Here is a 13,116-nt window from a genome sequence, read left to right as displayed (position 1 = left end):
TGACATTTCCATCGACAGATGACACCAAAAAAAAATCATGATCATTGAAACTAATGATAGTGTTTGAAATGGGTGTGCAAAATCTAGACGTTTATTGAAATCTAAAAGAAGTAATTTTTTTATTCATTATTTCATCAATTTCTAGGAAAAGAGGGGAAAAAAAACAACAATGGGCACGGATGCGTTTTTTCCCCCGGTCAAGGCCGTCAGCAGCAAGCTGAAATGTGCACGTGAAGGTGAACCTTATCTGTTTTTTTCGTAATCTTATCGCGTTTTTTATTGTGATTTAGTGCCGCTTTGTAAAATCGGCTCTTGAGAGCCATTTTTGGTAGCTCTCTCTGAACTAGAAACAATGGCTGGTGCGGTTGGCCGCGTTACCATAGGGATGTGCAAGAGCTTCCTTCGAAATGCCCCGTTGAAATCGAGGACATTTGGCATAACGAGGTCTTTGGCTCTCAGCGCTGCTCGCAACTGTGAGTTTATCGACAATTTTCTTTTTTTATTGACAATTGGAATCGATGAAGTTTAATTGAAATTTAGTGTGACCAGTGCCGTCGGCTTCCATAGAAGAGGGGCCGCCTCAAAAAAATCACCTGGCCCGTGTGGGGGGGGGGACAGCGTTGTCTTGGGCCCACCCGGACACCTCACAATGAGAAGTAGTTGAAATTTTCCAGAATTTTCCGAATAGTAGTGTCTTCCCATATTAGTGTCTAGAACCTCGACACTACTATGCTATTGGCCGTTCCAAGAAATGGCACTCAAGAACAAGTTGCAATAGTTATTATTAAGAGTGAAAACTTGACCAGGAGCTGAGCTAAACACTGCAATCAGTTTCGTAACTCATATTGTGTTGAACTCAGGGCCGTTTAAAAGCATCGTGGGTCTCCCAGGGCCGTCTTAAGAACATCATGGGCCCCCAGGCCAAGTGATGTTTTTGAGGCTTTCACCAGGAAAATTGGTAAGGTTCAAAAGCATCACTTGGCCTGGGGCCTCCATGATGCTCTTAAGACGGCCCTGGGGGGGGGGCACGATGCTCTTAAATGGCCCTGAATACAATACAATACGAGTTACGAAACTGGTTGCAGTGTTTAGCTCAGCTCCTGGTCAAGTTTTCACTCTTAATAATAACTATTGTAGCTTGTTCTTGAGTGTCATTTCTTGGAACAGCTATAGCATAGTAATGTTGAGATTCCTCTGGTGATTTCCTTACTAGAAGGCTGGCGTTTTTTTTAATCCTTTATTCGCACTAAGTTGCCAGTTTCTGTCTGTCCCTCTTGTCACCCCTTTTTTCAATTTTTTTTTACTGTTAAATGACATCACATCGTAGAGGGCGCTGGTTATAATATGCTTTTGTATTACTGCGTTGTTCGAGTGAGTCAAAGTTTTTTTCCCTCCTTGTATGGCAGGGGTGGCTAACAGCTGTCCTGTGAGTGTGAGGTTTTTGATAGTAATTAGCTATGTTATCACACTGCTTTTTTTGTACACACATATTTCTCATAAAGTTTGTTATTGGCATTTTTACCCCCATTTCTTTCCGCCACCTCATTGGGCAAGTTGCCTTTTTATGGCCTCAGTATTTGTAGCTGAATGCATATTTGGTGTTCGGCTCAACTTTTCTGAAGTGGATGCCAACTCACAGTTTTGACACTGTGGAATTACAACCGACTAGACTACGCAGACCCTGACAATTCCAAAAAGCAAAAAAAAGGTTGTATGGGATGGTTTGGTTCATATTGTGCTGTTCAACGAGTGATTTTCACAATCACATGATTTTTTTTGGCTAAAATAGAGAAGCATCATCTCTAAATTTTGACATAGCAGGTTGGTGACATTCCACATTGAAGCAGACTAGCACTTTCTCAAACCAAAATACTGATATTCTGTTCCAAGAAGGTAACCCAAGCAAATAAGAATGCATGTATCGCAAATCTGGTTTCATGTAATCTCATGAACATACAGGAGCACCAGGATACGGTGCACATTATTTCACATATACAGGTAGTATGACTGGTCCATGCGAAGCCAGTCCATTTTATCTTGGCACTATCACAGGCATACCCATGATAGTCAATACTATTACGAGTACAAGCGTGGCGAAAGTGACTGTCTTTTGCAGGCTTTCCATCTCAAAAATGAAGTTCCTCTCGAAGTCTACCAGTGCATGAATCAATTCCTTGAGTTTCATTTAACCCTAGCGGCTCCCATCGGTTGCCAAATCAGGATTGAGGGAAAAAATAATAATTGCAGAAAAATTTATAAAAATGTTTTGTTTGCAAAATTAAAACTTCTCACAAAATTTAGTGGACTAATTTGCAGAAGAAATAGTAACTTATGATAACAATGAATAGAGATGTTAGGTGAATATTCTCCTGGATGTAAAAATAGGAGAATAATTGAGAATATTAATTTTTCTTGTGAATAATGAAACATTTTTTACTAATTTTGTTAAGTATAAGTATTATAAAAATAAGTTATAATTAAGTTTTGTTAAGTATAGTATTTTAAGTATAAATTAGTTTCCATTGCCTGAAACATTAAAAAAAAAGCAATTTTTGACATAATTACCCCCAATGGCAACTTTTAGTTCAAGATTACTCTCAGAATATTCTTTTGGTCATGATGAAGTGTTTTAAAAGTTTGGTTATAGAGGTTTTAGAAACCTTGAGATTAAAAACTTGAAAAATTATTTTAAAATAAGATAAATTTTTAGAAATAGGTTCATAACAAAAAATTAAAGCGAAGGTGATTGATAAAGGAAGCAATTTTTATACAATCAACTTCATTCTAAGAAGATACAGAACTGTTGTTTTCTTCAATGTTTGATCGTTTTTGTCGCACAGTGGTAATTTTCTGCACACGAGGGCTAATTAGACTGGAACCTACAATTTATTGCCAATTCCGAATGGCAGGCTTATTTTTATACTCATCAAGATGTTGGTGTGCTAACCCCTCGATGGGGGACTCCCTGGGGTAGCAATTTTTTCTGTGGTCATGTTTTCTTTTTTGTACCCCCGTGTCAAAAAAGTTTTCTGACAAGGACGAACCGGGTATTGAACTCGCAACACCTCTAAACTTCCTTTGGTACTTTAGGCAAGTATCTTATCAACCTGGGCTACCGTGCTCTTTTTTCAATGTACATGCACTTAAATTCTGTATCACTGATATTTCTTTAAAAGTTGTGCAATTCAGCCCTGTTGGTTTAATTTTCTTGCTTTCAAACTTTAATATTGTGGTCATTTATCACAAGTTATTTATCAAGATTATTAAAATACATGTTATTAGATATATTCGTGATAATAGTCTCTGGAAAGATTTCGGTAACTAAAGAATATTCTCATCGAGGAGACAGGGCCATCTTAAGAGCATCATGGGCCCCCAGGCCAAGTGATTTTTTTGAGGCTCTTACCAGGCAAACTCTCAACAATTTCCCCTATATCTTTTTTTTTGCGAGGACCCTCCTATCTTGAGGCCCCCGGGCCATGTCCAGGTAGGCCCATGCCTTAAGACGGCAATGCAAGGAGAATATTTTCTGGAAGGACTATTATTCATAAATTCAGAATAATTCTTATTAAAATATTATTTACTGGGGAATATATATAAAAATATTTCCCAGTAATTTATAAAAGTAGTCCTTCCAGAGAATATTTTTGAATATTCTCCTTGATGAGAATATTCTGTGAAAGATTATTCTCGAGAATTTTACATCTCCCATGTATCAGTTTATGAAGAAGTGGAGCCCAGGGTAAAATTTAAATGAATAAATTGCCAGTTTTTCACCATGTTACTTATAACGAACACAACTTTGTGTTTTTTATGTCATTTTACTGGGGCAGCTTATGCATCGGAGTCAGAGTTGAAGGTATAGTCACATTTTTTGCAAAATGCAAAAGTCAATCTTAGAATGTGAGAAAGCAGTAGTAGCCGCTTTTACAAAAATGCATACAGGAGGTACAAAACAAGTAGATATCCGTTCATCAATCATTAGCATTTCAGTATTTTGCTTTTTTTCTCCTAGTTTTGCTAAAGGAATTTTTTATCAAGCTTAAACAGAACTGACATGATGCTACAGCTGATTGATATGTTGGCCTTTGAACAGTGAGAAGTTGGCCAACCCTGTTACGATTATTACCCCATTATATACTAGTTTGTTTTCCACAATGGAGTATTATGCTACCTTCCATTTTTCGTGTTGAATTATTTCGTTTTGGATATTGTTCCGGATAATTTCTCACACGTTCTTGAAATAAGCAGAGGAACCAATTTGGAGGGCATTCGAGATTTATTTTTACAGAAAACAGCTATTTACAAGAGCAAACTACAAACACGAATCTCGCATTCAGGATAAAGCAACAACAACTGTGACTGTTTCTATGGGTATCTAAAATTCTAGAATTCTTCTATAGTTTCAGTTTTGCGGCGCCACCGTCTGGAGACCTTCTAGATAAATCCAGAAGCTTCGAGCATATCTTGACATTTATGGTTAGGCAACAGGAGATTATTGTCTCGAGGGATTTTGCAAAAATTGCGCCAAGATATTTTTCGTAACACTGCCCCCTTCTTTAAAATTCTTCACCCCGACAATTCAGTCCTCAAGTTGGTGGGTCGCATTTAGTCACTCATTGTGGTAGGGAGCCAATCTGTTCAGATGGACCACCTTGCATTTTGACGATGGAGTCTTTGAATCCGAATTGCCACATCATTTAGTTTCTTCACGACTCTATAGGGCCCTCCCCAAGATGTCTGGAGTTTCAGGCAAAGTGTATCTTACGGCGCTTCGGGTTCCAGAGCCCCACGAGATCTTTTTCCTTGAAGTCATGAGACGTGGCCTTCGCATCGTAGCAGTTCATCTTTTCGGAGCTGATGTTGATCCGGTCTCTAGCGATTCGATGCACATCCCCGAGGCACTTCTGGAGTCCCTCGACGTATTCTTCTGGTTGTCGCCCAAACAGCAGGTCACCTGGCAGCCGATCTCGTCCCATGAGCATCTGCGATGGTGAAAATCCGGTGCTCTCGTGGACGGCACTTTGGTAGGCCAGCAAGAAAAGCGTTAACTTTAAGTTCCAATCTTGTTGGCTCTGCGACACGAACAGTGAGAGGTGGTTCATGATGGTTCTGTTGAATCTCAACCATCCCGTTAGATTCCGGATGAAGCCGCGTAGTTTGCGTCTTCTCCGTTCCCAGAAGCTTGCACATACCGCCGAAAACTGCTGAAGTGAAGTTCCTTCCCTGGTTGGAATGAATCAATATGGGAACTCCGAATAGAGACAACCAATTTCGCACTAAAACTTCAGCCAGTGTTACTGCTTCTTGATCAGGAATGGGATATAATTCCTGGGATATAATATACACTTGGTGAAATAGTCCATCACCACAAGTATGTACTTGTGGCCATCATGAGTTCTGGGTAATGGTCTGAGGATGTCCAGGGCGATTCTCTCGAACGGCGCAGCAACATTGTAGCGTTGAAGGCTGGCCCGGGTGCATTTCGGAGGACCTTTGCGAACGGTGCAAGCGGCGCATTTCTTGCACCATTTTTCCACGTCGGCCCTGGACTTGTCCCAGTAGAATCGTTCACGAAATTACGAAATCATGTTGTTAATTTTATACGTTTCTTCATTTCCAGGTTCGATCCCTGCATCTAGTCTGGGATGTTTTATTTTTAATCTCGATCCTCTTATGGTGTTGTTTTGTTTTTTATTGTTTTTAATAATCATTTTTCCATTTCAACTGCTGTACTATAATCAACTTGTGGCGATTATTTTCTTTGTCCAGAAAAACATCCGAAAGCATGACTCCGTTTCTATCTTAGTGACTTCTCACCATGATCTTTCTATGTTTTCTCGCCAAAGAACAAAATCTCCAAAATCCCCATCCTGGATTATATTATAGGTGTTCCCATTTCTTTAAAACTGATTGATGAGGTTCTGCATTATATAGTTCATTCGCAGTGAAGGTGAGAAGCCTCTTTATGGGGAGGACGCTTAGTGGGCCCAGGGCGGAAAATTTCAGGAATGAATGTTGGAAAATTAGTAGAATAAGAGAAGGGCAGAAAAATTTGTATAGCTTGCAGGTGGTAAAATAATATAAATCCACCTCTCCCTATGAGAAAGAGGGACCAGTTGGAGAGAACAAATAGAAGAGTGACCTAAAAAGCAGTGAGTGCTCAAACACTCACAGTATTCGGTATCAATGGACTGAACACCCCCAGAATTAATTCAAAAATCAAAATCTCTCATATGAAGACCAAGTTGAGCACCCGCAGGTCTGGAAGCACTTCCAATGCCTCTGCTAAAAAGCTTGTAAGTGTAAAATGTGTGTAAGCGACCACCACAGCGTTGCCGCTGTGGTGGTCGAGTGGTTATAGTGCCGGACTCGTGATGCGAGGATCCGGGTTCGAACCCCACAGTGGTGGTCGGCTGAAGTTGGTTTTCTGTGGTTCCCAACTTCAAGGCGCAAATGCGAGCCGATCTCCCCGTTAAAAAGTCTCGCCACAGAGAGCAACAGTCCTACAACGGTAAATCATTCAATCATAACACTTCACTCATAGTTAGAAAAACTGGGGACAGATGACAGCACTACACATAACAAGCATTACACAGAAACAAAAAACTTTACGTCAGGTTGCACTACACGTACACGCACATTCCCGCATGTACCGATTCGTTGGGGGTTTGTTGGGGAGGGGTGCATGTGTGGTGTAGCAGTAGTAGGTAGGGCCTCTAAAAAATGGCTCGGGGATCCATGATGTCTTAAGTCAGCCACCTCGTTGGGCAATTTGCCTGTTGTGGCGTTGTATTTGTATTTGTATAAAATGTGCTTGTGTGATCAAAAGACTGACCTAAATAATTTGCAAGAACGTGAGGTTCCAAAACGGTGTCCAAGCATGTGAATGAAAAGAGTGACCGGCAAAGATTCCATAAGCTGGGTTTTGCCAAATTTGGCAATTTCACCATGGTTTTTTCCCATTGGCAACCTAGAATTTTTTTGTTGCTAAACATCTTTAACGTAGTGGAAATTAAGATGGCCAACAAAAAAAAAAAAAATTTGAAAATTATTTTTTGGCAAGCTAGAACATCATGAGGAGGAATTCTGAAGCCAATGAAGAAAACAAGCATTGCTTACAGGATTCACACCATCCCATTACATTTAGATTTTGTGTCTCCTATTCTGGCAACCAAATGCCTAGCCGAATTTCTTGGTGCAATCGCTGTTCGAAATCATGTTAGCAACACATTTTGGGCAAGAAACTAAAATTTATTTTGCAGGTATAATGCGACTTATGTCAAAAACTGGTCTTTTTTCTCGTCTTACAAAAGAATGCTCATCCATAAAAAATTTGAAAAATTCATGAGCAGACGATGCTCAAACAAGTCTTCGGCCTATTGCTCAATGAATTTCAATGATGAACACAAGACATAAAGGCTGGTACATACTACTGTCTGTAGACTTGAGATGCTGGTGATAGCAATTATGCTGGTGACAATTAGAAATGAAAATAGTCAAAAAAGCTAAAATAAATGAGGATAGCGTGTAGGCTTGTTAAGAACCATTATTGTTGCCGATGAAAAATTCTGAAAGAGTCAAAGCAGCAAGGTAATCAGTTGATGACAAAAAATAGTCACCAAATTTGACACAACCCTGCTTACATAATCTTAGCTGAGTGAACTGTTGAGCGAATGACCTGGTCAGTGACCAACCAAAAGCGTAAACTAATGAGTTTACAAGCGTAAGTGACCAAAACAGTGTGCAAGCATGTGAATGATGAAAAGAGTGACCTGGGGAGCCAGGGATCTGGTCAGTGACAGACCATAAAGAGTGACCAAAACAGTGTGCACATATTTGTAATGATGTGTGATTATAATTACCATAAACAAAAATAGACCTTTAAATCAATGCATATTTGTCTATCCAGAAATTTTTATTGAAAGCAGGCTTGTACTGATTTCATGTTGAGGTTTACTGTATTCATGGTCATTTTTCTCTTTACACGAATTTACAATTTATTTTTCTTATTGTATTTCTAGCTCGCAAGTATAGTGAAAAGCATGAGTGGGTTTCTGTTGCTAATGAGATTGGGACAGTGGGCGTTTCAGACTACGCCCAGGTGAGTGCGATCTTCTATTAACAAAGAAAAAAATCAGATTTTTGTATTTTTCATAATTTTTTTATTCCAACACGTATGTCATGGCTTAAGGTGAATGCACCAGTAGTGGGCCACTATGAGAACATTTAATTCATTGTATTTAAAGTAACACAGAGTATTATCAATTTGATAATTATTTCTTAACACAGTGGTTCTTAATTGGGCTGCGGGAAAGCCTTTTGGGGGAGGTGCGAGAGGAAGAAAACAAATTCTCACACGCTGACTGATTAGGAATCATTCAGGAAAATCGAAATTATGCAAAAAATTAAATTTTTTTAAATCAAAATATCCTAGATGAGAATATTCTCAAGTTATTTATGAGGAATATTTATTTATGCGCCCTGGTGCCTATATAAGAGGATGAGATTGAAAGTGACGAAGATATTGTTTGATATTGAACAAAAAACTAGTGATAGTGGGTGAGTCGACAATAGAGCTGGGGAGTTTGTTCCATTCACTAATAGTATGAGGAAAGAAGGTGTATTTAAAGCATTCAGTAGAAGCGAAAATAGGTTTTATTTTAAGGGAATCGTCAAGTTTTCTGGAGATGTAGGATGGTATGGCTAGGATACCAGAAATATCAAAGTTGAGATGACCATGGAAAATTTTATATAACAGGGTTAGTTGAGAAATGGGACGAAAAGTGGAGGGAGGGAGGGGATTAAGTTCATGGAAACAAAAAAAAAACAGTCGTGGACAAATCAGGTGGATTTATTTTGGATTGATTTTTGAATATAATTATAATATATATTATTATAAATATGCTTGAGAATCTTCTCTAGAAGGGCTATAAGGCCCTATAAATAACGAGAATGTTCTCATTGAAAATAATAAGAATATTCTGAGGTTATTTATAATAGTAGTCTTTCCAGAATATATTTTAGAATATTCTCCTGAAGATTATCCTCAAGAATTTTACATCTTTAATTGTGGGGGGGAAAATTGAAACCTCAGGTGAAAATGACTCGTCACTAAAGAAATTAAAAAAAATTAACTGATCTGCATTCTAGCAACTTTAATCAATCAATTTTTATGGTTTTGTTAAGTTCAAAAGGATAGTAATGGCCATGCTTATGAGTTATATCAGCTTTTTAAGATCATGTGGACGAAACTGTTAGCCTGTAGAAGACTTGAAGCTGTAGACCAGGTAAAATACAGTGATTTTTGTCTTTGTTTCATGAGAAAATCACTCACTTTTTGCAAGCAGAAAATTAATCCTCTGAGTAAATCTGCTTACTTCTAGTGCTAAATGCTGAAATCTACTGCTAAGTTCTGTTGCTAAATTCTATTACTGAATGTTATTTTTTAAATTTCTTTCATTCCCATAAACTTAGATTTAAAGGAAGAAAACTTGGAATGATATGTAAGGGAAAATTTTAACATTAAAATATGAAAAAAGTTCTGGGGCTGAGTGAAAACTTTGACTTAAACAGACATTTGAGTTCGACTCGTAGCAAATTGATTGTTCATACAAGTTTCTGGCCCGTGGACTGAAAGGCTGTGCACCACTGCTGTACCAAGGGTGCTCGACCATTTAACGCAAAGCTACAGATAAACAAGGGTCAAATCTGGGTTTTACTCAAGTATTTTTCTTTGATAAAATTGTTTTTTTTTTTAAATTTATATTGTTATTGCCATGCTAATATTTCTATACAAATTACTTGAGCTCTGATTGAAATCTTATTTTTAGGAAGCTCTGGGAGAAGTAGTTTATGTTCAGCTGCCAGAAATAAATTCTGAATATGAAATGGACAGTAAGCATATATTAATTTCTTTTCCCATCAAACATAATGATGCGTTTGCACGCATTTATCAAGTGCTTTGATAAGATGCAGGGCTCCCACTCATTCTACTTTTCAGTAAAATGTCCTACTTTCTCGGTTTTGTCCTACTTTTCTACCAAATCCTATCTACAAAGTTCATGTAATTGGCTTTAATTGAGCAGGGAATCATTGATGTATTGCCAAATAGTACAAATGTTGTAGATTACAGTTAATGATTCCGCCAAAGCAGGAATTGTATCGTTTTCAAGGTTATTTGGGGTTGTATGTGGACCATTTGGTTTATTAATTTTTTTTTTGTTTGAGAGTTCAAGTAGAGTAGTCATTAAAAACTTCTGTCTGGATGGAAAAAATAATTTTGTATTTACTTTTCATGTATATAGTAACTTGCAGTCATCATTAAAAATTATGGTGCATATTTTGTGTGTAGGTGAAACAACAGTTTGCATTACAAAGCAGTTGGGTACATAGGCCTATTCTAAGTTTTGTGACTTTAATAACATTCAATTCTCTTCTGTATTTTTAGGGCATCCAGAGGCATAAACAATACATACAATACTTAGCAAAGAGCTAGAAATAAAAGTGCTTCATTTTTCAAAAACAATTACATTGGTATTGAACAGTAAAATGTAAACGAATTCCTTTAAAAAAAGGGATGGCAATGCAGTAAAACCATCCGGTTCACCTTGACCTCTGATGTAAATAAACATCAGAGCTTGTAATTTACATATTTTGCACTGTACTTTTGAAAGTGGTCTCGAAGGAGCGTCATTCTTAAAAATCTTACATGCCTTCATAATTAGCTGTGCATTCGAAGAGAGTTGACAGATTGGACTGTGGAAAGACTTAAAAAAATAATAAAAAAAATAAAATAATCATAATAAACATAATTTATATTGTGTTAGGAGAACAGAAAAGAATTATCTGTGGTTGCTAGTGCACTGTTTTAGCCTAAAATTGTTTTTGTAACCAAGTTATTTCTGTCATTTTGCTTTGGCTCCCTCATCCTACTTTTTAGTCTTACTTTTTTTAGTGGGAGCCCTGAAGATGTATTAATAAGTATTTTCAACATACGTATGTAAAAAAAGTATCAGGTTGCAATATATGTTGCGTCCGAAATCAGTAGTATAGCCAGTTCACAAAATGGTTGGTAACTAGTTCGCTACTTCATGAAAAGACTAGACATTGACTACTACTACTTAATCATACATCCACCTCATACTTATTGCTCTGTGGAATTTTAATTCAGTACATGTTGGAATGTGTGACCCCTAATGTATTAATGTTATCAAAGTTGTATTTGTTTTGTGTTCTGCTGGTGCTGCCATCTGTAATCCATATTTTGAAGTGAAGATGGTAAATGCTTGAATTTTCATTGTATGTAAGTATCATATTGAAGGTCTTCAGAGAGCTTTTTTTTGAATGGGAGACCGACTTGCATCTGTGCCTTGAAGTTGGAAAACTGCAAAAAACCAATTTTGGACAAACATCACTGTGCTACCAACAGAGTTTGAATCTTGATTCTCGTGATGAGAGTTCAGCACGATGACCACACACCAGTTTAGACATTGATTATAGCATATAGCTTCTAATTTGCAAAAGAGATCAGGGTTCCAAGGTGCTGGTCTGATCATTCATGCAAATTAGAAGCCTCTGAACCCCAACTAATCAACAGCTGTCATGTCATACCAAGTACCAATATATGTCTGAACAATCCATATTCATAAGGATGTATTACTTAGTCATCAATGTTGTGTCAAAAATCAGAAGTACGGCCAGTTCATTTCATTCCCATTTCTCAGCTGTCACACTGAGTCATACTAGGCTGTGATATGTCTGCTTGGAACTTGCTGCTATATCTTTCTTTTTTATTTCCTGATTTCATATTCAGGAGCGTTGTCATAATGCATCTCAATTCAAAATGTTCCAGCAGTTGCATTGTTAACTATTCACATAGTTTTACAAACTATATTTCATGAGACCTGGCGTTCTACTCATAAAAAAAGAATCGATAAGGACATGATTCTCCCTAAGGTTTGAGAATTACTGGGCTGAAGCTATTTACAGTTAGTCTTTCTTTATTTCTTCATGTGTGTGAAACATTTTTCTGTTCCAAGTATTATCCTCATATTTTCTTTCTATTTCTCAACAGGTGAGCTAGGAGTCGTTGAAAGTGTCAAGGCTGTCAATGAAATTTATTCTCCTGTTAGTGGCAAAGTTATTGAAGTCAACGAGCTCTTGACTGACGAACCTGGTGCAATAAATGAGTCTTGTTATGATAAAGGTGAGTTGTTAAGAGAAAGCATCTCTTGCATTTGTTACTGATCATATGTTTATATATTGCATGTACTTCTTAATATTTCTGGGTGTTTCAGAAGGGATAGGCCAAACTTCAAGTGGTAGAACATACCAAGACAATCATTTTCAGTCATGAGATGTAAGGTAAAAGCACTAATAACTCTAAATTCACATTTTTTGCATCGCCCAATGCTTCAACAATTCTTTTTCAATCGTGCAGCCCATGAAAAAAATATCTTGCAATTATTTCTGGCATCTTTTAAATTTGACCCACATTTTTTTAGAACCCCGAACTATCCTAACTCGTAGGATATTTTTTCCCTGAATCATTTCTTGTCAAAGCAACATTTCCTTCCTTTGACGTTGATTTTTATGATAGTTTTTGAAATTTTCTTTTTACTTGCTGAACAAAAGAAAATTTTAGAAGAAAGAAGATGGTGCACAGCTCTGTCTTCTCACATCAGTCGTACTAATCCTCTAAATATTTCTTGTAGGGGAAAAAAACCAGTTGTGGGGGCAATCGTTTGTTGATGATTTGTACTGCTTGCATGTGATTTGCTATTTTTGATTATTTATGCTTTTCAGGGTTCAATGTAATAAAATAATGATCACTTATGTTATCTATAACACTTACACGAATGACTATTACTGATCAGTCTTTGTCCCCCCCCCCCCCCATAGGATGGATCTGCAAAATGAAACTCTCAGATCCAACTCAGCTGGATAAACTAATGAATGAGGAACAATATCAAGATTATCTGAAATCCATTGAAAAATAGTTGTTGCATTTATAGTATAACCAACAGTATTACAAATTTGCAGTGTGGGCATGTATAGAAGAGAGGAAAAATAAAATTTTGTGATATTCAGGAAATCCAAATCGATTGTATGTTA

At 37.3% G+C, this 13,116-nt stretch overlaps 1 protein-coding gene across 1 annotated transcript; it reads left to right on the top strand.

Annotated features, from left to right (window-relative positions):
- The first annotated feature begins 208 nt into the window (after positions 1 to 208).
- Positions 209 to 13,102, top strand: ppl (glycine cleavage system H protein, mitochondrial). The gene is made up of 5 exons (XM_089248977.1): positions 209 to 473; positions 8,025 to 8,104; positions 9,834 to 9,897; positions 12,077 to 12,208; positions 12,904 to 13,102. The coding sequence occupies exons 1-5, from the start codon at positions 353 to 355 to the stop codon at positions 12,999 to 13,001; spliced, it is 495 nt and encodes a 164-aa protein (XP_089105103.1). The 5' UTR covers positions 209 to 352; the 3' UTR covers positions 13,002 to 13,102.
- Positions 13,103 to 13,116: the final 14 nt, after the last annotated feature.

Source organism: Pholcus phalangioides, unplaced genomic scaffold (assembly GCF_987345545.1).
Source record: "Pholcus phalangioides strain wild (caught in Gottingen) unplaced genomic scaffold, Ppha-v1.0 ptg000021l_1, whole genome shotgun sequence".
Taxonomy (NCBI): domain Eukaryota; kingdom Metazoa; phylum Arthropoda; class Arachnida; order Araneae; family Pholcidae; genus Pholcus; species Pholcus phalangioides.
This window is presented reverse-complemented; position numbering and strand designations above follow the sequence as displayed.

Bases quoted from the DNA above. Each gene is read 5' to 3' on its own strand.
- ppl (XM_089248977.1), top strand. From the start codon at position 353: ATGGCTGGTGCGGTTGGCCGCGTTACCATAGGGATGTGCAAGAGCTTC. The intron at 474-8,024 runs GTGAGTTTATCG...TTGTATTTCTAG, and splicing joins TCTCAGCGCTGCTCGCAACT to CTCGCAAGTATAGTGAAAAG. The intron at 9,898-12,076 runs GTAAGCATATAT...ATTTCTCAACAG, and splicing joins TTCTGAATATGAAATGGACA to GTGAGCTAGGAGTCGTTGAA.